Genomic DNA, 23,035 nt, shown 5'->3' on the forward strand with positions numbered 1-23,035 from the left:
AGGCTCATTAACGGGGAGATGTGCTCCATATCATAACTTTTCTCATTCGCAAGGCTAGGAATTATATTCATCCTATCACTACTCTTGGTGGTGGAATTCCCTTAAAACCAATACTACAATCACAATTTACCAAACCCAATGAACTTTATTGATTTATAATTCTTACATTGGATATCAACAACTTGAATAAAGAATGATGAAAATGCATATATAATAGCAAACTAAGATCCATCTCATTTTTTATGAGAAAGACAGTCACTCAACATTTATTAAGACTAATTACATGAAAAAATACTAGACTTAAAACATATTTTTGACTAGAGAAATGAAAACAAAAGGTAGAATAATAATGAAAATATTCACATTAATAAACAACATATAGATCAGCCAATTCCTCAAATGAATCAGAATTAAGGTTGTTGGGGTCAGCATTTTCAAGTAACCAAAGAAGATGATCAAAAAGAACAACCTCACACTTAACAGAAAGATGATCTTTTTCCCCATGCTTCTGCTTTGATTTCTCTATTAGAGCATTCAATAGTGGATGGCTCAAGTGTTTTGATTTTATCACATATTTCCTTCTCGAGTTGCCAACAAGAATTGTCTCAAAATCTTCTTGATGAGATTCCACATTCCAAAAATCTTCTCTTGTAGACTTTGACCTTAAACTACTATAAGATGAGCTTCTTCCTAGTTGGCTTGACAAAGTCTTACACTTCCTCAATAACAAATTCAGCTTCTTCATCTTCTCTTAATTTCTTCCTTCCTTCCTTCTTGGTTTCATTAATTAAAATACTTAAATATGATATTGAGAAGATGAATTTTGCTAGATGGAAAGGTGAATATGGTTGGAAGGTCATTGTTTCATGGTTCTAACTGGGGACCTAAATTATTTCAAATGACAAAGACAAGCTATCTTTTAGTCTTTGTTTCAGATGGGGTCTCATGTGCTGTTTGCTCAATGTGTGTACTCATGATCAAGATTGTATTCATTGTGTCTTTGGAAGAAAGATAAGTATGGCCTACTATAATTAAGGTGATTAATGGAGTTAGCTCTTTAACCAACTAGGAACTTGCCTAAGTGCTCTTGTGTCTTTCCTCTACATATGCAATCATAGGCACACCATAAAATAATGTAAATCAGTAATAACCTTAATCCTTTTATGCCTGTTGAGATGTCACTCCATTAATTCTTTTATGGTCTATGACTTCCCGGGGTGGATAGCATAACTCAATAGCTTGAACCCTAAATCATGTATGTGTATTATAAATTCATTAAATATATTAAAAGGATTAGAACTCAATTATTAGCACGCATCTTAAAATTCAAAACTTCAAATCATGAAACTTATCACGCCTTTTATGGTTTTATAGGCTACCACTGTTTTTTTTTCCAAACCTAAAGATAGCCCGCCTTCCCATTTCCCAAAAGAAATTCTTGTTCTCTTTGAACATTTTCTGTGTTGTCAACTGTAATAGAGCTCGTATACCAATGAAGATGAGACATTGTTTTAGTGGGCACCAACAGATCTTGGAATAGATTACATCTTAATTTTTTAACAATAAACAAGCACTAAAGTGCCCATGGATTGATAGAAGTACATCCAATTCACTGTACCATTATGTGTTATTTTCTCTTTGACTGGATATTAATATTGTTAGTGCTTTCATGCGTACATTTCTCCAATATCTTTGTCGGTTCTATAAATCCATGTCGTTTTATTTTTTAAGTGAGTCACTATATGCATTATTTCCAAGGAAAAGAAGGAATAGTACTAGATATTGTCCAGACCTTTTGTCCTTTATTTGGATCTCTTTTTTAAAATGCCAAAACATTTGCTGATAAGGCAACCACTTGGACAAATAATAGACACACCAACAAAACGCAGTTTCTGCAATTGGTTCACTTGTACGAGAATCCTGCCCAACAAAAACAAAATCTCGTCGATTAGGACAGAATTATTTCATAAGATACAATCATTATCGTGCTGTCTTAGTAGTTAGATAAACGAATCACTATGAGGGAATCAAACACGCCTACTATTTGTCTCATACATAATAAACTACAGATGAAGTTACATTCCACCAACAAAATGTCATTGCTATCTGATTATTGAACATATAGTGACCAGATAATAAAAGAATAGGTACGCCTTACCTGCGCAGTGCTGGTAGAAGGGAAACAAAGACCCCTTCCATCTTAGCTTCCAAGCAAAACTACAACTGGCATTTTTTGTTGTTTTTTTTCGTTAGGAAAGCAAGTTGCCATAGTGCAAAAGAGCATATCAAATGGTGTGAATAATTGACCACAGCAAAAACTAGACATTCCAATTGAAAATAGTAATAGACTAATAGTAACTGTGAAAACAGCAAGTCAAAGCAGGATGCCTTATACATTTATCCTTGTTGGGTCAAGCTGTCAAGATCTATTTATTTAATGCACTCACACAAATGAAATCAAGAAGAAAAATGAGCAAAGAGCAGTTTTAAGTATCTCCAACTATGCAGCTAAGGTTTCAAGCTATAGAATTATCTGAATGCGCAGACTGTTTGGACAATTCATAACCCATCAAACTGACAAAAGTTCTACTTTTGAATCTTCTTTCCGTTTATTGCTAAAATCATATTGCAGTGCCCATCTAAGGCGTATGAGGGAGGGTAATAAGGAGTGAAAGAATTACAATAATATTACACAAGTCGAAAGACCTATGGACATTGAATGTTACATGACGAGCCAAAATTGAGATTTCTAGCAGCTGAGTGAAAACCATAAATCTATCTCATCAGCACCAGTTGCAGTGCCTTAAATTCACAAACCTGGCTATCTCATAAATTTTATGCTTCACCATAAAACCTCTCATAGCAAAATCTGCTGTCTCAGAAATCTGAATGGTTCAAAACAACCGTGAGCATCATAAAAATTCGTGAAATCTCCTTCACCAACTGTGTTTCAATTAGACATTGAACCGAAACAGCATTATATCCCCTTCTTGCACAACATAATCTTTCCCTTCTAACCTCAACTGCATACACAAAGATAAATCCTGTAACCAGCTTGATCTATTCTTTTGTTTGCAAGGGTCAGTAGACTCAGTGCTCAAAAAGAAGCACTATTTACATTCTATTACACAAGTAATTATCTTTATGAAAGAAAACTACATACTAGTAAAAGCTACATGAGATTAGCAGCCCCTTTACAATTTGGGGGTAGGGGAGGCAATGAACATCTTATTTTTAAATGCTGGAGCCGAAGTAAGAAGGTCAGGTAACAACTATCAATATCCAATTTACACAAACTAAAGATATTGAGGGTATCTGACATGATAATGAAGTGGTTCACTAAAAAAAATTTAAAAGGTTTGCTCCAGCAAAAAAATTTCCAATCAACATTAATCAGGAAATGACACCAAAAACAACAATGGATTCTATATTTGTGTTTGCCAAAGCTTTTCCTTCGGGAAGGTATTTTGATGTAACCACTGCATGTGCTTACAAACCAAAGATAGATTCTAAGGTTATTTTATGGGCATTTTTCTAAATAAAGCTTTTCAAGAGCTAAAATTGAAATATTTAGCTTATTTACCGTTACTTTAAATATTTATCTTTTGAAATTACACTGCAATCACGAGTCCTAAGTTTTAACTGATTCCTCGAGATATTTCAGGAAGCCAAGGAATATCTGAGGTACCTTTGGCCCATGGGGGAATACCCTATTTAGGTTCAGATATATCTGAAATTGAAAAGAAGGCTAGTTTTCAAATTTCAATCATACACTTGGTTCAGGTTGGTAGACTATCAATGGGTTATATACTGCTTTACTGTCTTAATCAAATACTACAAAGACATTTTATACAGTTCCTAACATCTGAGGTCAAAAATCAACAGAAGTAACAGTATCAAGGACCATAAATGATCAGAAAGTGCCAACTTACCAGTCCTTTCTCCCTTGCAGCTGCAAAAGAACCAGCAGAAACAAAGTCATCATAAGCAACCTGCAAAGAAGTAAAGTTGACAAACCATTTAAAACTTAAAAAAAAGTTTTCATTTTAATAGGTAAAGGGAAAGACCGTTCAAAAACTTATAGTGAAAAAACACTTGGCTAATAACATACCAAGACAATAAAAATACACCTAGATGACAAATCATTGGAACTGTTAAGGCTCATTTCTCCTAAAAATAACGAAGGATAACTACTATATTCTACGTTAGCCATGGTTGAGTCTGTTCACAACAAGCTCATCCAGTCTTGGGTGTGCGTATGAGATTGGAAGGGGATGGTCAACTAAGCTGAAATGGTACCAACATCTAGTTTGTGGCAAGTTAAGCCTTCTTCTGAGCAAAACAACTCCAAGCACTCATAAGACAGTTCTATTAGTTCCACATAATCAGTGTGGTGAGTTTCTGGGCTACTTGAAATGAAAGACAAAAGATAACCACATAATTCAGCATAAAAAAGGGCAACATAATGAATCTAACCTTCAAATTCACAACCAAACAAACCAATCCTAAATCAATTGAGCTAAGATCCACCCTATTAAGGATTCATATATCCACTACTACTTGTCTGAATGGAGCTAACTGGATGCTGAGGATTCATGTAAGCGGCCTAGTTAGTTTGGATTCACTCATATTTGTTGTTGGTTGAGCTAAGATCCACCCCATCAACAGCTACTATCTGAACATCTTTTAGGTATTATTTTATGCACAAACGAACCTAGCAGCACCAAAATAACATTTAAACAGAATCTCTATGTCTGGTAAATTGGGTAAATGCAGACTCATGATTACAAGTTATAAGTTATAACCATGTTAGCAAATCTTACATTTCCAGCCAAAAAATAGACTCTATTCTTCATAGTCACTGATAATCACATATCACATAACAAAACAGTTCGATCAAAATCCACCTATCATGTGAAACCTTGCTTTGACTTGTTCTATCCATCTAAGGTGACTAAACACTGATAGATCAATCACATTAATTTGTATTCACAAAAGTACAAAGTTTCACCACTGTCAGCATATATTCATCATCTATGATCTAACCAATGTGAAGCTCTAAGCTCTCAATCATTACCTTCGCGATGTTTAGGATATATATGCATGCCTACTAAATTTTATCACAAATATTGAGTATATGGTCGTCCTCTAAAACAAAAACAATGTACATGATGAAGTTCTTGGAAGTAACCAAAGCACAGTTTACTGTTTCTTATGACTTGCCCTATTTTTACATGATACTCACCGTCTCTGCCCTGATGAAGCCCTTTTCAAAGTCGGAGTGAATAACCCCAGCTGCTTGGGGAGCAGTCATTCCTATATAATCATAATGGTTAGACAAACATTTCAGGATAAGGATGTGAAGGGTTAGATGCCACGTGGTCAGTCAAGAGCCAATCAAATACTCAAATCTGTACCCAGTTTAAGCAAAATACAAAAGAATTTTTATTCTTTTCTAGAAGCTCAAGTGACTCAGTTATAAGTTCCCAGTAAAGGAAAATTTTAGAGAACAGTTTTAGTCCCTCTATTTTTTAAGCACATAAAACTTGTTTATTCTTGAAAATTGACCTAAACAACCATCCAGAATCTTTTTCTCGAGAAAATTGACCCATAATGAAGGAAAAGAAGAAGAAAGAAAAAAAGGAGATGGATCCGGAGAATAAAGATATTTTGCGATTTAAAGAAGAAATAGGGGAGAAAGTGGTGTATCACTCTTTTCTTTTTTTCTTTACTTGGAGAAATGGAGAAGACTATCGAGTTGGATCTGGTGCGGTGGGATGTACGGGGAACTATTGTGATTATTTTTTTATTATTTATTTAATTTATTTCTAAGGCGGAGAGAACTAATCTGGAATCCAACTGGTCCTCAAACACGAACTTGGGCTCAAAAATATAACAACATGATCAGTAAAACAGCATCAGAAAAAAGAAAATGAACTAGGGAGAAGAAGAACTTCCATGTGGAGGAGCTTGGAAGAGGAAAAAAGTGCTGCATATGGTTGTTTGCATGATCTGCCAAAGGAGAGAAAAGGCAGCAGCCCGGAGAAGGAGAATAAGTGGGAAGGCTGCTGGTTTGAGGGGAGAATGAATGAGCCTTGCAGAGACAATGTGAGAGGAGGGATAGAAAACGACAAGCATGAAGGATATGATTTTTTTGCGCTTTCCCTTTTCCCCCCTTTTAAATGATTAAAACTAAACATTTTAATCAGAGGAAAAGACACAGGTATTTAAAGGAAAAGCTAATTTGCCATTTAAGTAAAGCTACTAAAGAAAGACAAACAAGGTAGATTCTATTAACTTGTAGAAGTGCCATTAACAATAGGCTTAAAAGAGCAAAAACAGGAAAAGTGGAGGTTTTATGTGCTTAGCCAGATAAAAAAACTACCAAAATTGGAAAATAATATAAGAGAGGGACCAGAACTGCTTGTTTTTCACTTTAAGAAAAGATTAAAATAGAGAAAATATAGAGCAAACCTGTGAGGATGGTCCATGCTTTGGTTTCCTGCAAGTTGACCAATGATAAACTCAATACTCATACACTACAGTGCCCATAAGGCAAAAACTATGCCGACGATCAAAAATCACTAAAGCTCTTTTATTTGTTTCACCTTCTCACCAGAAGTGAAGTATGTACGCAACCCTAGGAGACCATAAGTTTCTCTGATGAGATTTCCAAGGCCACTTTCATTGACACCAAGAGATTTCAAATATTCTATTCTTTCTTCTAAAGGAAGTTCAGATAGCTCAGATTCAACCTGCAATAGGAAGACAAGAAATATGTAGCAACTGGAAGTAACCCTCTGATGCCACAGATATTTTATAGTGTAGAAAGCTAGATTCACTTTAGCACATCATAAATCTTACTCCCTAGAGGTGGAAAAAGTTAAGGATACGTATGACAAAGAAAACAAGTTGGTAGATAATAGCTCCTCTACCTAAAATGGTTACGAGATCTTGACAGGTCCCGATTTCCATGAAGGTCAGTTCATGCTTCTCACCCCTTCTCTCATCGAAAGGTAATGTCACATGTCCCGAATTTCCTTCTGGTATTAGTTTTATCATAAGAGTTTCTAGACTCGTATCACCTTCTAAAAAAGAGAGAATTTCTAGACTCGTATCGAGGACCACAACTAGATATGACAATTAAAGTAATTTCCAATAGAGCAAATAGGATAAAGATCTCCCCCTGAAATGAAATAAGCCATGAATTTTGATCGATTCAAATACAAAAGGGAAAAGTGAAAGATGTCAACTAACCTGCGCTGAAATAGTTACCACACCAGAATTTAACTCAGCAGCTTTTTTTATTACTTCCTTGACATGAGGATTATTTTCAGGTTCAGCTACCTCTGATTCCGCTACATTTGCCACAAATATGACAGGCTTCATTGTTAGAAGACAAAGCTGCGTTATAGCATCCTTTTCAAACTCTGACAAAGATACTGATCGTGCTGGTTTTCCATCCAATAGTGCTTGTTGTATTTTCTCCAAGGCAGACTTTTCTGCTTCCTCCTGAAACGATAGTATTAAAATAAATATCCCCAACGACAACGTTTGTAATGTAACTACTAGGATGCCAATCATACAACAATCAACATATTAAAACCTTGCAAGGATGAACTACCCACTTAATCTCCCAGAAACTAAAAGATAAGTTTACCTTTACTTTAGCTTGTGAATCTTTAGCTCTGCCTTTTTTGAGTTTCTCCATTCTTTTCTCAATCTGCATTCTTGTAAACTTAGTGCCGTTAGTTGGCTCACATAACCAGAAATTTTACAAGGAGAAGAAGAATACAAAATTAATGTTGAAAAAAAAGAGAATATATCATCCACATCCCTTGTCTTATGTGCATTTTGCTGACATCATCAGGAGACTGCCATACATGCTTCATAGGTACATAAAAAGCTATTATTCATATACACTTCTCGTGCAATACTATCATCATCACATGCGATTGAATCTGTATTTTGTCCATTTTAATTTAAAGCAAGTACTTTTTATGTTTATGTCCTCTTTTTCCTCCATTTTTCTGCATACATCTCCATGAGCTATACTCCTAGTTCATGTTAGACAAATGAGGGCTCGGGTAGGTGATTGCCTCTCTATAAGCAACTAAAGATTAGCAGAACAGTTCAAGTCATTCCCATGATCATTTCTTATTCTATATACTTCTTTTTATCCTGCAGCATTGTCTTACTTGAGCCCAAACAAAATGAGTTATATTGCAAATAAATCATCTGCATTTTTTAAGTAATTCACTTTAAGCTCACCTAAAATATAGACATCAACTAGGAGGACTTTATGTATGATAGGAAACCCAGTTCCTCTCCGCCTGATATTCTTAAAAAGGAGAATTATATTCTTCCTTATAGTAATGAAACTAATGCTTTTTGAGATTTTTAATAGACTATATGACAACAGTTAATTTTCAGTTACTTTATTTTTTCAATTAAATGTGTTTGTAATAGATTCAGAAGGCAAATTTGTATTAGGTAAAGCAAGATGTCCAAAAGCATGTCTAAATGTTTTAATTTCAGGTCATATTGCATGGGAGAAATCTTATTTTTCACATGTGGTAGTCTTTTCAAGAATTCCTCAGATTTTTTATTGCAGTTGAGAACAACAACTACTACACCTCAATCTCAAGCAAGTTGGGGCAGATCAAGTGATAAACCAAATTTTTTGAATAGAGCTTAATTGAAAATTATTCCCCTGAACCGAAGATGAAGTGTTCATTATTATGAGTCTGCTACACTAGACAATTTACTGACCCACAGGATATCTACTGAATGTTTAGAACTGACACTGGTCAGCAACAAACACCAGAAAGTAAATGACCGTACTTAAAGTTTCAATAACAATTTAAACCATTAGTACTATACCCTGTTCTGAAGCAAGAAATTAAAATCTCAAACATGCAGTCACGTTTTCTCTAACAGATTATATCACTTCTTCATAATACATTTCTAAAAATCAACCTGCATGCAACAGTACAAAATCTAACAAGTTGTTTGTCAGCATAACAGCCAAGACTCAAGAGCACCCATAGCTTTCATGAAAATCAGATGCTAATATCCTTATCATAAATTCCAGTGACAAATGAACCACTGGAACAGATTTCAGAAAGGAGTGAAGTTCCATCTGAGCTGTAGTGAAAAATAAGAAGGAAGAAAAAGTTTAAATGGATCCCAATGACAACTGCTTTTTTCCTTAATTATTTGGAGATCTTCACACAGTTTCTTTAAAGATCACACATTAGCATCCTGTAAATGTAAAGCAGAATTGTAACAAGTACCTGATCCAAGTCTGAGAATATTAATTCCAAGTTGATTACATCAATATCAGCTTTTGGCTCAACCTTCCCATTCACATGAACAATGTCATTGTCCTCAAAACAACGTACTACCTAAAATAGTACACAAAAGCAGTTTCAGCAAGCAACAAACAGAAAATTTATGACAGAACAATTTTAAAATCAGCAAGGAACTCAAAGCATACTGAAGGAGAACTCTTCCTTCTCTTTAGTCTTTACATTCTCATACACTAGGAGTGCAATATAACAGTAAAATAAAGCCTTACAACTCAAAAGAGAAAAAAAGGCCTTGGAATGATTATTTTCATATTTGAAATGCAATTGAAATATTAAATCTGGAAAGAAAGTAAGACAGTTGAAATATACAGACGGTAACCAGAATAAGTTCAGAGAAGTTTCTTTCCTGACTTTGATCTCAAGTTGACCATGGCAATCTTAAGTGATACTTCAAAAACTTCATTACTTACCAAAAAGGGATACATAAAGATCTATATTTTATGTAATATCTTTCTCTCGCCTTTATACCAGGATCAAGTGACACTCTTCAATGAGGTCAATCTAATAGATTCATCATTACTTCCATGGAAGTGGGAAGTGGACACTAACATGGACTTCAACATAACACAAGATTACAGATAATAATGATAAAGGAACTAGAAAGTATATAAACCTGAAGTATGGAGTCCACTTCACGAATATGTGACAAGAACTTATTCCCCAGGCCCTGCCATAGAAACTTTTTAATAAAGCTACTGTTGTATCTTCAATTTATAATGACACTGATGCAATGATACAATAAGTGAAAACATGACTAATTATAATTGATGTTAGGAAACTTTAGGTTATTGAGAATAAACCTCCCCTTGACTGGCTCCCTTTACAAGCCCAGCAATATCAACAAACTCTATCGAAGCAGGGACTGCTCGTTTGGATTTGCTTATATCAGAAAGAACATGGAGACGTGTATCAGGGACAGCAACTATCCCTACATTTGGCTCTATTGTGCAAAAAGGAAAATTAGCAGCCTGAGCCTTTCCATTCTCAACCTGCAAGAACATTGGCAATGGCTATAAGGGTAAGACCAACAACAAACATACCAGCAGATAATCAAAGGAGTTATTTGACAGCAAACTACAACAATACAATGTCAAGTTTCCAGCATATGCTACCATTTTTTAGCTTTTTAGACTGGAATACACAGAGAATGGACCATAGTAGATTAATAGTACATATGCAGCTGACACCTGCTAGCAAACAAGAACTTAAAAGCTGTCAAACACATAACCCATTCTGTCAGTTAATGCTAGAGGGTTCCAGAGATACCTGAAGTTTAAGATATAGTGGTGATCTACATCGACAACCATAACAAGAAGCAGCACAACAATTACCATTTTTCTGGTTTAACACTTGCACTTAACACACAAATTATTCAGTAATATGATTTTTTTTGCCCCAACATGTAGAACTAATAATACATTCATCAATACAAAACCTCGGTTAGAGTCCCCCTGACTAGCAAATAACATCATTCATACAGATGTGCAGTATGCATAATAACATCAATTAGGCTCAGGTGACCAATAATATTGGAAATTGGAGAAGCATCTAGGAATATACACAAAATCAACCTTCCAATAATTTCCTACAGAAATTGTAGTTTGCCCTGGCATGTAGAACTAATAACACGTTCATCAACTCAAAACCTCAGTTACAGTCTCTCTAACTAGTGAATAACATCCTCCATACAGATATGCACTATGCAGTATGCATTTATCAAATAGATGTACAACAAATTCGGCTCTCGAGAAGCATCTAAAAAAATATGCAACATCGATTTTCCATTAATTTCCTACGGATTGTAGTTTTCCAGTTTAAGAGCTATCCAATTTTCAATTAACAGCATCTACCTTCAATTCCTTCTGACAGAAGGACCAGTAACTATACTTACACTCCAGTAAACATCTAACTCATTACACACTCATACTTGTATTTGAATTTCTAAGCTTCTACTTCACTTCTCTGAGCTTCAATTGCATGACTACCGGCATTTCTTCAAATATAGGTGGTAAGCATTCAAGTGCGTCCTTGCAGAAGGAAATATATTGTGAAAATAGACTTACAACGGCGTTGAACAGCGTGGACTTCCCGACATTAGGAAGGCCAACGATGCCAGCTCGCAAACTCATGCTTATCTTAGCGACGGAGAAGCGCCTTTTGATGAGTACCACAGGATTCGTAGATTCTGAGAGTCGTAACCACTGGTGAGAAGAACCATTGAGGAAAGAAGACTTGAGCGGAATTGCCATGGAAGGAAGAAGCTGAGAGCAAGCCATTCTCGCCATTTTACCACTAGCAGGTTGAAGTGCTTATTGAGTGGTACACACAGCGTTGCGGCTATCTATCGCCGTGCTACAACTACAAATCTTTCTCGGGTTCAACTCAGTGACGACGCTACATGTAAAATTAGAAAATTACCCAAATACTTGCACCAAAAATGAATTTGAGCCCAAAAAATTGGAAAAATGAAACAAAACTAATCCCTGCCATTGCATTATTTAAAATTCCCTTATTTAAATGATGAAGTATATGTGACTTTTTTATTTAAGCAAAGAAAAATTAGAATTAATATCGAACATAAGCATGATTGTAAAATATATTAGAGTTAAACTAAATTAGTTAAATTAATTTGAGTTTCTTTATTTATTTATTTTAATAAATATGATGTAAGAAGTAAATAAAAGATGAGTCTATTGGAGGGAAGAAAATAGCCTTATATCAATATGTATACCTTGGTAAGAGTAGTATAAAAGTTGAGCTCAAACACTTTTACTTGCTCGGGCTACGTTTTGAATTTAGTTCACACTCTCATATAATTAGAATTTTACACTGAAACTTGAGGAATTCAAAAACAAAATTGGAAGAAACAAGAACGTATGAATCCAGTTCACACTCTCATATAATTAGAACTTTACACTGAAACTTGAGGAATTTAAAAACAAAATTGGAAGAAACAAGAACATATATTTGGTTCATTATCAACATAATTTAAAAGGCTGAAACTGCGTGCATCTTGCTTGTGCTATATTATCACTATTTTTCAAATTATCTGTGATTTCAGTTCATACGTGTATGCATTTTTCATTCAGGAACATCGTTGTTTACTAAGCTCTTTTTGCGAGCCCTTAAAGTGTAATGACTAATTCATACAACATACACCAAAAAAGAGTGTCAAAGCACAAACACATCATACATTGAAATATCATTTTTTAGCTAAGTTCTCCAGGCTCAAGTGAATGATTTTCACAGACTTAATTCCTTCTGCCACGATCATGGTCACGAGCTCGATCACGACGACGGTCATGATCACGGTCACGATCATGGTCACGGTCACGAGCTCGAGCATCATCACCCTCTGACCTTCGTTTTCCTCTATCTTGCTCTTCCCCTCTTCCTCTATTCTGTGAATTGTCTTTGTACCTAACTTCATCTGCATGACCATCATCATATTCCACCTCATCTCTCCGATCCCTCTTTTCACTCTCCTTCCGATAACCCTTGTCTCCATGCCTCACATTATCCGCATGTCTCTTATCATGGTCTGGTCTCTCCCCCCCAGCCTTACGGTTATCATAATTAATGTTTCTTCTATAATCCAGATCGTTTCGACCCCTATAATCCTTCTCCTTCTCTCCACTTGTTCTCATCCCACTTCCACGATGCTTCTCTTCAGTTCTATAATCATTACTTCTATCCTCCTGCCTATGCCGTTCATATCCATCTCTTTTTCTATCCTTCCTGGCTCCATCATCTTCCAGTTCTCTACGTTTAGGATTCTGATTCTCGTAATGTTTTCCACCTTCAAATTCTCTTTCCCTCTTATTTCTTTTTGGACTTCCAGCAGCATCTTCATCAAATACCATTTCATACCTTGAATTAAATGTTCAGAAGAGTTAGTAAAGGAGTTTTTAGAGAGAAAAAAAGGAGGAATGAGGCGTGGGCCATTTGTTTCTGCTAACCTTGAGTTACCGTCTCCACCACGCTGCTTGTTGTCTTCTTCTTTAAGTATGTAGTTCGACTGCTGTTTGGTGGCATCACCAGTGCAGTCTTTAGCCACGTGATCAAGAGAACCACATTTGAAGCAACCTCTTCCTGAAATAAATAAATGTCATTGATCAGATCTAATTGGCAGGGGCTGCAACAATGTTGCTTGCTACCATATGTTCTAAATGTGCAGATACACATAAGAGAGTTTTGGAACTACTTTAAAACGATAAAGTCGTTATAGAAAGTTCACATGATATTTTACTTGAGATTGTGGGAAACATTTCGCTGGCAAGCTTACAGGGATATGCTGGAAAGGCAGCAGAGATGGCAACTTTTATGTGATTGTATTTTTTTAATCAAGAACTTTTATGTGAAATCTTGTGTTATCAGACTCTGACGAGGAATGCAGCTTGGGATGGTGCTACCATGGACAAATAATTAAGAAATCAAAGCTCCTATTAGAGTAGCTTCTTCTAGATGGGTTGCAGCACACGACACTTGTTTGACGCAGGAAAAATTACAAAGAAGAGGTTTTAACTTATGTAGCTGGAGCTAAACTTGCAAAAAGATGGTGAGACAGTCGATCGCTTGCTACTACACTGCTATTTCGAGTGGCATATTTGATGTATATTCAGATGTTCCATAGTCTTACAGAATTCAGTGGGATATGCCAGCCAATGTGAAGCAAGCCCTCTGTAGTTGGCAAAACCAGAATTTGAAAAAGGAGGAGAAGAAGGTCTGGAAGGTCTGGAAGATCTGGAAGACAATTCCATTGTGCATAATGTGGACTGTTTTTTCAGAAGAGAGAAATCGAAGATGCTTTGAAGGGAAGGAAGAGAATATTGCTTTAGTTAAAAGCACATATATTCAGAGTTAGAATTTTGGTGTAATGCTGACTTTGCTTTTGATGTTGATGTAATGCTGGAATTTCGGAATCCTCACAGCTAAAAGAGGATTTCTACTCAGCATGTTTTTGTACTTGCCCGGTACAATCTTGGTACTGAGATCCGCCACAAAGACTTACTTTTTACCTATCAAAAGAAGAAACCAATCTATCACCCTATTTAGCAACCTTGAGGAAAAAGTTCCAATAGGATAAACCTGTTAAGTTACATTTAAGAAACATAATCTGTCAATTGGTCACACCAACTGAAACAGTAATTTTATCATACCAGAAAAATTAAACTGAAACAGTAATTAGTTTTGGGGGATCAAATGGCATAATAATGACACTGAATAGAAGTATCAACAGTAAATATAAAATGAAGTGTGATCCTAAAAAGATCAAAATCCAATAAGCACTTCCATGGACTCAAAAATCATACTAACATCTGCACCGATGAGCAAAGTATTTGATATCAACTACAAACCGTCATACAATCTGATGACATCATCTTGCTATAGCATTCAGTTTTTAATACAAATAAATTCCATTCAAAATTGATAGACAAACACATTAGAAGATGTACATAGCTTACCTTTACCCGTTTGGTCTTTGCGTCGATATTGGGACCACAACTTTGCAACACTCTGGCTGAAATCAACATGTATCCTTCGATCATCAATTAAAGCATTATCCATCTATCAAAAATAGCAAAAGTGAGTCATCGAAAATCATAGTTCCCCAACCATATATGTTGCTACATTCTAATAAAGTATAAACAAACACACAACTTCAATGTTCAGGTAACAAGTTAATAAAAATGAAAGAACAAAACAAGATGACAGAAATGCACAGCATTTGCAAGTGCTCCTGCCATTAATATTGATTGCCCACTTTCCTTTTTGGTGCCTTTAAAAATAATGTTTACTTCCATAAAAGGAAAGTTCTACCACATATTTCACCACACCAATCATTGCAAAGATTCTACTTCAGACCACACATCTTGTATCCATTGGAAACCAAAAAGTGGAATGTTGCTCCCCTACGTTCCTCAACTAAAACTGCTTACGATAAACATTTTAAACCTGACCTGGGAGGTCATTAAAAAAAAAACACTATGCCAAGAACATGTATATCAAGCACTACTTCTATAAAGCAACTGCTTTAATACCCACCAATAAGGATCTTTAAAATCAAGCTTTCCAATTGGTGGTATTTCACACACATTATTTATTTATTTATTTATTTATTTTTATTTTAAAAATCTAGTACCAGACCCCACTTATGGGATTATATGTTGTAAAAAAACTAGTAGTATGGGTGCTGCATTATCAGTATTGGCTTTCCTTACACTTAATATCAAGATAACACAGACTATCATAGGACAAGTGTCCATTAAATGACATACATTCCAACACCAGCATTCAAGTTTTACATTCAATTTGGAGCTCATAAATATGAACCTCTTAAGCCCTTTGATAAATAGACACAGTTAATAAAATACATTCATACATTCCAATCAAGACGGAGATTATTCTTCTTTACTACCTTAAAATATGCTTGTTCACAGGCCTCTTTGTCCTCAAACTCTGGTAAAATAAGAAGTTATAAATCAGTACGTAAGGAAAAACATACGAAAGAAAGCAATTACTTGCACTGTTGCACAATGATTAATTGGGGCTAAGCGAAGAGAGAACAAAAAAACAACATAGTTAAAAACTGTTTTCCCAGTCTAGTTGGTAACGAGACAGAGAAGAGGAAACCAAAAGTGTAGATATGAAAGAAACAATGTCTACAAGCTTTTCAATCCCTTAAAGAGGAAGTATGTCTTTTTTTGCCTCCCTTGTATTGTAAAACCAAGGGGGATTAAGTCATTAAGGGGGGAAACATGTGCAAGTAGGGCTGGGCGTTCGGTTGGTTCGATTCGGTTTTCAGTTTAACCAAATTTAATTAACAGGGCCTATGGGCTGTGCCATCTGGATAATTTTAGTAAATTGAAATAATAGGGCTCCAGAAATGGTCATATTCTTTTGCATATTCCCAGAAGAGGTATTGAAACAAGTGCAGGACACTCCTCTTTATAACTGGGGATACTAACCCACCGAGTTTAGAGGGCTGTGATTGGTCCAAAGGGCGGGTCACAGACGGATTTCTCGGTTATCAAAAAAAAAAAACTGGGGATACTAACAGTAAATACAAACAAATGAACCATTCACCACTAATCTATATGTATCTATCTTCAAGATCAGCTAAACATTTCAAACTCAACAAACTGGAGATTATCAGATCTGTTAAGACACCCAATATTGTTAACATATTGAAACTTTTGAAGCAGAATTATGTTTCTATTATAAGCAAACATCCTCGGAGTTTCATGGCAAACATCCATTGCTGGCTATAATGAATTAAATATATGTTGTTACATACTTACATTTACAAGGTATGACAATTACAACTTACAAGCACACCCCTCAATACTTACTTCTCATCTCGTATTTGAAATTGAATATAACATATATAAGGATTTTTAGATGAAGTTAATACTTAAGACACGATGAGCAGTGGCCACTGGCCAGTGAGCACCGACCTTCGACTTTCGAGTCGCGAGCACTGAGCAGTCGCGGGCTGCGAGGCGCGAGCACTCAGCGAGGAGCCAGGAGCAGCGGCTGGTCTGAGACTTAAGAGATGACGGACGACAAGCTGAGATATGAGAGTTGAGAGACGAGCTGCGGCGTAAGTCGTAACTGAGATGAGACGACTGAGGAGAGTTGAGAGATGAGAGTTACGACTTACGGTGGTCTATGTTAGGGAAATCAATTTAGGGATTTCTGATTGGAATTTGGGCCTAATTTGAATATGGGCCGGCTGGGCATGGGCTGACATTTAATTAAGGGGTACATATAATTTCGGTTTTTTCGGTTAACCGAATTTCTTTAGCTAAAAACCAAACCGAAAAACTGAATATTGGAAACTGAAACCGAAACCGACCGAAATAACCGAAAAACCGAAACTGAAATTTAAAAAAAATTGGTTCGGTCGGTTTTTTCGGTTTAAACCATATAATGCCCAGCCCTATGTGCAAGGTGTCCCTAATTCACATGAAGGGACTTGATAAGGGGAAGAAGGTCTTGTCTAAACACAAGGGTTTATGAACTTGGACTAAGGTTAATCAAAAGCCATCCATGTGCAGACTATAATCATTAAAAGGAAAAGGGGGTTTGGGTAAGTTACTCCAACAGGGTCTGCTTTGGAAAAAAGCAGAGACAAGGAAATTTGAAATTTATTATTTTATTGCATTTGATTTTGTAAAAGATATATTAACAGAATCAATATTGATTAGCAATCATATTACCGCCTATGATTCTGTCCTTCATTGAGACTGAGGTTCTAATGAGAAGTTCTATCAAAGAAGCTTCTGCATGATTTCTAGATAAGATTTGAGCTTTTAAGTGCTAAGTTATGTCCCTCTCTTGCCTTCTCTTCTAGTTTCTCCTCAATGCCCATGCAAAAGAGTGATACTCCAACATTCTATTGTTTTTGTTCCTTTCTTTTTTTGATAAGATAAGTGGTATTAATAACAGCATCAAGAAGATGCAAAATTTACAAGATATGGCATTGATTTTATTTTTTTTATTTATTTATTTTTGTTTTTGTTCCTTTCATATTCCTTCAATCCAAACAAACCCTAAGATTAAGATGGGCTTTTCCTAGTGAGGGTGGGAACAGAAGAGAATCACTGGGAAAGGTAATGCAAGTTGTAATATGATCAGTGGTGAAGCAAGCAAATATTTGAATAGGAGATACACCCTTGTGGTTAGAGATCAGGGTGATGGCATTCACCACCTTAGATGATGATGATCAAGGATTCAAGGTGTTGCTCATTAACAATAGATTGTTACTTCTGAAAAAATAGCAGGTACCAACAAAATCAATTGGAGATCAAGGTATTATATTCAGCTACGAGTAGTATACAGCTAGATGAGGCAAATCAATCAAGATTTGAGGTATCATACCGATCAGATCACTATTGAGAACTTTGCATTAGCAAATGTTGATAAAGAAGTACACATGTTGGAATTGTTTTCAAAAGTATATATAGGTACGGATATCGATCAAACATATGTCCTCCTTGGTTCAGATAATTTAGAGAATGTTGCCCTAAATAGTGCAAAATTAAAAGGAGGTCTTCCTCAAGTGATTGACTGGTCAACAACAGATGCTCTCTTAAGAGGTTTTTGACACCCTCGATAAGCGCCAAAGGTACAGATATCATTATAGCACGCTTAGACTTGTTAGAAAGCATGGGGCAACTCACATCACATCCTTAAGAGTTTAATTTTGGAGAAAAACACCACTGGGGTCTGGGGAAGAAGCAGCAATTAGATGCATATTTACATTTGTTACGCTTCATTACCTCACAATTGTTTCAGTGGAAACTTAAACTTACCAATGAAAGCATAGCAGAGGCTATCCCCAGTCTTGAAGTCCCTAATTATTTCAGCACTGAGGAGAACAAGTACTAAGAGATGAGGGAAATTTCAACGCATATTGACAGATAGGGAAGAATAAATAGCACGTAAAAATATTCAAAATATCAAACAGTCAATGACTTACGATGTCACAGTACCAAAGCGTGAAAAGATTGTATACAGATCTTCATCCTGCATGGAAAAATAGTCTGATAGTACCAGAAAGAAAGATGGCATACTTGTTCTAATGTTGGAAGACCAAGACTAAAGCTTAGACAATAGTCCTAAAACAAACACGTAAGCACAAGAATAAAGAAGAAACTCACTTCAGTAACTGGATTCAATTTACATACAAAAAGCACATTGTCAGGCGGCTTTATCTCAGCATCGGGAATGTCCCCTACCTGTGACACAAGTTAGTACAATTACAATTTGGTTGTTTGGCAATTTTTGAATGATCAAATAGTTGATAAAAGTTCTTACACTTTCAAGTACTACTGCTCGCGAATGTGCTTCTTTTGCACGTAGAACCTCCTCAAGTTCTTGCATACCTAGTTGCTCATCCATAGGCACCCAATCATCTTCTAGTCGTACATCATCTTCAACCTAAGTAGATAAAAAGATGTAAGGGCAAGAAAAGGATAAATAGGTAATGCTTGAAAGTCGACAGTGAATATACTGGGGATATTTATCCTCTTTTATAAAAATTACATTCACTTCCATTGCAAAGGAATATGGTTATAAAGAAGAGCCTTAGGTCCCACCCTGAGATCACATCCAAGTGAGCAAGTCATGCAGTTTCATCGAAGATCAGGAAAGGAATCGCAAAACAGGCCTAGTGTTCTACACTACAACAACAGCATACCCAGTGTAATCCTACAAAATGGGGTCTAGTGTTTAACACTATATTTTAGAAACAAAAACTTCTCTATGCAACATGCTTTAGGAAAACAAATCTCTGAGTTTTTCTGTAATTACACATTATATTTATATAAATATACCATCTGACGCAGAACTCTATCATTCTTTTCAAATTAAAGCCCAAATACAAAATTCTTGACTAAATATGGAAGAAGAATTTTTTTGTCCGATAATGCAAAGCCTAATAATCTATCATAATCCTCTAGCAAAAAGACCAATCTAAAAACAAGAAATGTGGCTCTCAATGCTCTATTTTCTGACATTTACATTGTTAAAATTCTCCAGAAGAAACAAGCTTTGCTGTAGACAAAATTCTTTGTCTAGAACTGAACAGTGGAAAGATGTGAGTACTCGTTTATTCGACTTTTACTAGAATTTCATTGACATCCCTACTCAAGATACCCTAATTATCTTGGCATACTGACTTTAGATGGACATCTTTAAATGTTATAATAAGGTAATAACTGGTTCACAGATTAAAAGGAAAAAAGAAGAAAGGAAACAGACAACAATGCTTTGCAGAGTCTTTAGGTGGATAACCTACAGTCCAAAACTTAAAAGTTTGTCCATGTACCAATTAAGATCTGCAGAATGAAAGAAATGAACTTCACGGAATACCATTGCATATCTTTACCAACATAATCTTAAAAAAATTGAGAAAGAATAATCTTAAATTTAACGCAGAGAAGGATGAACTAAAATATACTTGAGATGCATAGAAACTCGGGGAGGTGAACAAGTGGACCGGTAATTTCTACATTCTTTACCTCATCTTTTGGCTTTCCTTCAGGTGAAGCATCTGGAACCAAGTCGCTCAGTTGGGGAGGATCATCAAAAGGGTCATCCACTATGTAAGTGTGTTTAATTCTGAAGTGTGGAAATTATCAATTAGAAGAGATCTAATAAATAGTGAAAAAGAGAGCATAAAATACATCAACAACGAACCGGATATTTTTAAATGGCCTGCCCTTCCCATCCACATAAGCTTCATTTATCCTATCCAACGTCTCCTGCCCTTCTGCAATCTCTCCAAAAACCTGACAGAACAAAACCCATTGATCAAAATGTCAAGGATTTGGAGATCTTAACAACTTTAAGAGAACACACAGGAATTATATAATCAGAGGCTTCATACCTTTTAGCCTCATATTATTCACAAAGAAGTCATAATAAATAACAATGAAATAACATGAATGATGCAGAATATAAATCTGAAATTAAGCAAAACTATGTAGGAAAACCAAGACACTCAAGGAAATAAAATATAAAGATATTTCCTTGACTTTTTATTTGTGATGCCGCTATACAAGATAAAATTCTAGCATGCGGATATTATGCATCATCTTCAGACCATAAAGAACATATCAAGTAAAAGGTTGTTAATACACTCTATTAGCTATAAGTCCTAGACTAGCACAACCATAAATACAATAGTACTAATATCACTATAGTGAGTGTATTTATTTTCAGAATATCTACAGAAAATCACAACCTTTTTTTGGAAACTACTTCACATAAAAATTTAACCCAACATAGTGAAAAATCCACAAGAAGATGGGAGAGAATAGTATGCGAACTTAGTAGGAGCAAGCAGGAATAGTGTGAAACTAATATATGATTACTTGGCATATCCTTGAAATACTTCAGGAAAAAAAAATTAAACATCACAAAATGTAGGTCAGCAAGTATTGGAAATTATGTTGCCAAGTAGCTTTCTTCTTGTTATCACTACTAATGAGTTTCACAGAAGTATTCCAGAATAGGATTCTCCAGATAGAATCTGAGCAACATCAAAAAAAAGAACCCCTCATAAAATGAATCCTTATTTGGCTATAATTTACATATCATCTGATAAAGATTTCAGTACTAAACTGGATCCCTTAAAACTTTCAATGGAAGGTAATATATTTTGATGCTATTTCTGGCATAATACCTCCTACCTACTTAGATGGGGGTAAAAAAAATGTCGATAGAGACAATGACCTTAATGCCTGTGATTTGTGAAACCATCTTAGCTAAGAAATTCTCATATTGTTGTGCAACTGAGGTAAACAAATAAGGAAATGCTCATAGTGCCAAAAATATGGTTAAATGTTAATGCAGCTAATAGAGAAATTTATAGTGCATGGATCAACGAAATAAGTCAAATTTTGATGCCTTAATAGAACAAAGAGGATGAATAAAGTTTAGGATAGAAATACTCACGGTGTGCTTCCCATCAAGGTAGTCGAGATCATCACGCAGTGTGATGTAGAACTGAAAAGCCAAAAAGAAGAATCACATAACTATATGATGTTGTATCACAAGCTATGAACTCGAAAGAGACCAAATGAAGACAAAAGCTACAAGAACTTCATTATAAAGGATTGTATGGAAAGCTAACGTGAGGGAAAATTACAAGACCTGAGAAGCATTTAGGTTCTCCCCAGCGCTAGCCATGGCTACAGTTCCCATCTTTGAATGCTTCAAGTCCAAATGAATCTCATCTCCAAAGAACCGAGCCTGGTCACCATATAAAATTCTGAAAACACATTGAGTGATGTGATCAGGCTAATATGAAACTTCATAACTCTACTGCATCTTATAGCAAAAGACAATCCAAGACCCCTTATACTAAAAAGTATTAACAGATACTATAATGATCGAGGGGTAGACAACACATTCAAGCCATTACTTGGAAGATAAGCCATTGAATAGGGCAAAATAGACGTACGGCCAACTGAAAGAATCCTCCACCTCCAACTACGAGGTTGAGGCTTGAGTCACCAGTGAGTGAAACTGGATAAAGTCAGTGTCGGCCCTCAGATGGGTGTTTGGGTTCACCATATCAAATGAAAGAAAAATGCACTTGAAAAAAAATTGAATTTAGCGCATCCATAACTACTGCTTACTTGTAAATTGAATCGCCCCCAGACCCTGTTCCAGTGGGATCTCCGGTCTGCGCAGTGAAATCCTTTTGAACCGTGTGGAAAAGGCAGCCATTGTAATACTTAATCCTACATTATCGAAAGGAGTGAGTTTATAAGTTTAACGCTCCTTGAACATATATGCATTCGTTTTACATATTTTTTTCACTTCTCATCATGAATGCAGTCAGATACCGGTGTGTTGCATGAATATAAGAGAACATACACAACTCATTCATAAAGGTAATTATGGCATTCTGGTGACAGCGGTATGAAACAGAATGAAAGACTTGCATAAGAAATGGTACCAACTTTGACACATCATTCAAACCTTGACAATTCGGATCTAATAAACCAACAAGACAAAAGTAAGCCAAAGAGAAAAGCTATGAGCTGCCCCCAAGGCCTAGCTCAAGTGGCAAAAGGTGGAGGATTTGTGGCTTAGGTCGCAGGTTCAAGCCCCACACCATGCAAAGCGAAGCCCGGTATTTAAGTGGA

The 23,035-nt window shown here is 35.8% G+C and overlaps 3 protein-coding genes across 3 annotated transcripts in view; all 3 read right to left on the minus strand.

Moving 5' to 3' along the window:
• Nucleotides 1-125: 125 nt before the first annotated feature.
• On the minus strand, nt 126-1,008 carry LOC102588227 (uncharacterized). Its single transcript, XM_015308114.1, has one exon. It carries the CDS (start codon nt 743-745, stop codon nt 365-367), a length of 381 nt encoding a protein of 126 aa, XP_015163600.1. The 5' UTR covers nt 746-1,008; the 3' UTR covers nt 126-364.
• A 1,483-nt stretch (nt 1,009-2,491) lies between these two features.
• On the minus strand, nt 2,492-11,827 carry LOC102582505 (ribosome-binding ATPase YchF). Its single transcript, XM_006345982.2, has 11 exons — nt 11,435-11,827; nt 10,172-10,360; nt 9,985-10,038; nt 9,297-9,407; nt 7,661-7,723; nt 7,258-7,512; nt 6,609-6,755; nt 6,475-6,502; nt 5,246-5,316; nt 3,933-3,992; nt 2,492-3,023 (listed from the first exon to the last, which is right to left on the minus strand). The coding sequence occupies exons 1-11, from the start codon at nt 11,654-11,656 to the stop codon at nt 2,955-2,957; spliced, it is 1,269 nt and encodes a 422-aa protein (XP_006346044.1). The 5' UTR covers nt 11,657-11,827; the 3' UTR covers nt 2,492-2,954.
• Nucleotides 11,828-12,363: 536 nt separating this feature from the next.
• Nucleotides 12,364-23,035, minus strand: part of LOC102582851 (peptidyl-prolyl cis-trans isomerase CYP59) — a 12,007-nt gene continuing 1,335 nt past the window's right edge. Inside the window, exons 2-14 of the mRNA XM_006345983.2 lie at nt 22,523-22,627; nt 22,035-22,152; nt 21,837-21,887; nt 20,577-20,668; nt 20,399-20,498; nt 19,194-19,316; nt 19,037-19,114; nt 18,856-18,902; nt 18,689-18,744; nt 15,790-15,830; nt 14,837-14,939; nt 13,331-13,463; nt 12,364-13,241 (exon numbers count right to left, since the gene is read on the minus strand). Coding sequence (XP_006346045.1) covers nt 12,623-13,241; nt 13,331-13,463; nt 14,837-14,939; nt 15,790-15,830; nt 18,689-18,744; nt 18,856-18,902; nt 19,037-19,114; nt 19,194-19,316; nt 20,399-20,498; nt 20,577-20,668; nt 21,837-21,887; nt 22,035-22,152; nt 22,523-22,627 — 1,666 coding nt within the window. The 3' untranslated portion in view covers nt 12,364-12,622. The remainder of the gene's footprint in view (nt 13,242-13,330; nt 13,464-14,836; nt 14,940-15,789; nt 15,831-18,688; nt 18,745-18,855; nt 18,903-19,036; nt 19,115-19,193; nt 19,317-20,398; nt 20,499-20,576; nt 20,669-21,836; nt 21,888-22,034; nt 22,153-22,522; nt 22,628-23,035) is intronic.

Source organism: Solanum tuberosum, unplaced genomic scaffold (assembly GCF_000226075.1).
Source record: "Solanum tuberosum cultivar DM 1-3 516 R44 unplaced genomic scaffold, SolTub_3.0 scf00076, whole genome shotgun sequence".
Taxonomy (NCBI): domain Eukaryota; kingdom Viridiplantae; phylum Streptophyta; class Magnoliopsida; order Solanales; family Solanaceae; genus Solanum; species Solanum tuberosum.

Coding starts and splice junctions, on each gene's coding strand:
- LOC102588227 (XM_015308114.1), bottom strand. CDS start 745: ATGAAGAAGCTGAATTTGTTATTGAGGAAGTGTAAGACTTTGTCAAGC.
- LOC102582505 (XM_006345982.2), bottom strand. CDS start 11,656: ATGGCGAGAATGGCTTGCTCTCAGCTTCTTCCTTCCATGGCAATTCCG. Junction 10,361..11,434: donor CCACGCTGTTCAACGCCGTT/GTAAGTCTATTT, acceptor ATGTTCTTGCAG/GTTGAGAATGGAAAGGCTCA. Junction 7,724..9,296: donor TATTCTCAGACTTGGATCAG/GTACTTGTTACA, acceptor ACAAGAATGCAG/ATTGAGAAAAGAATGGAGAA.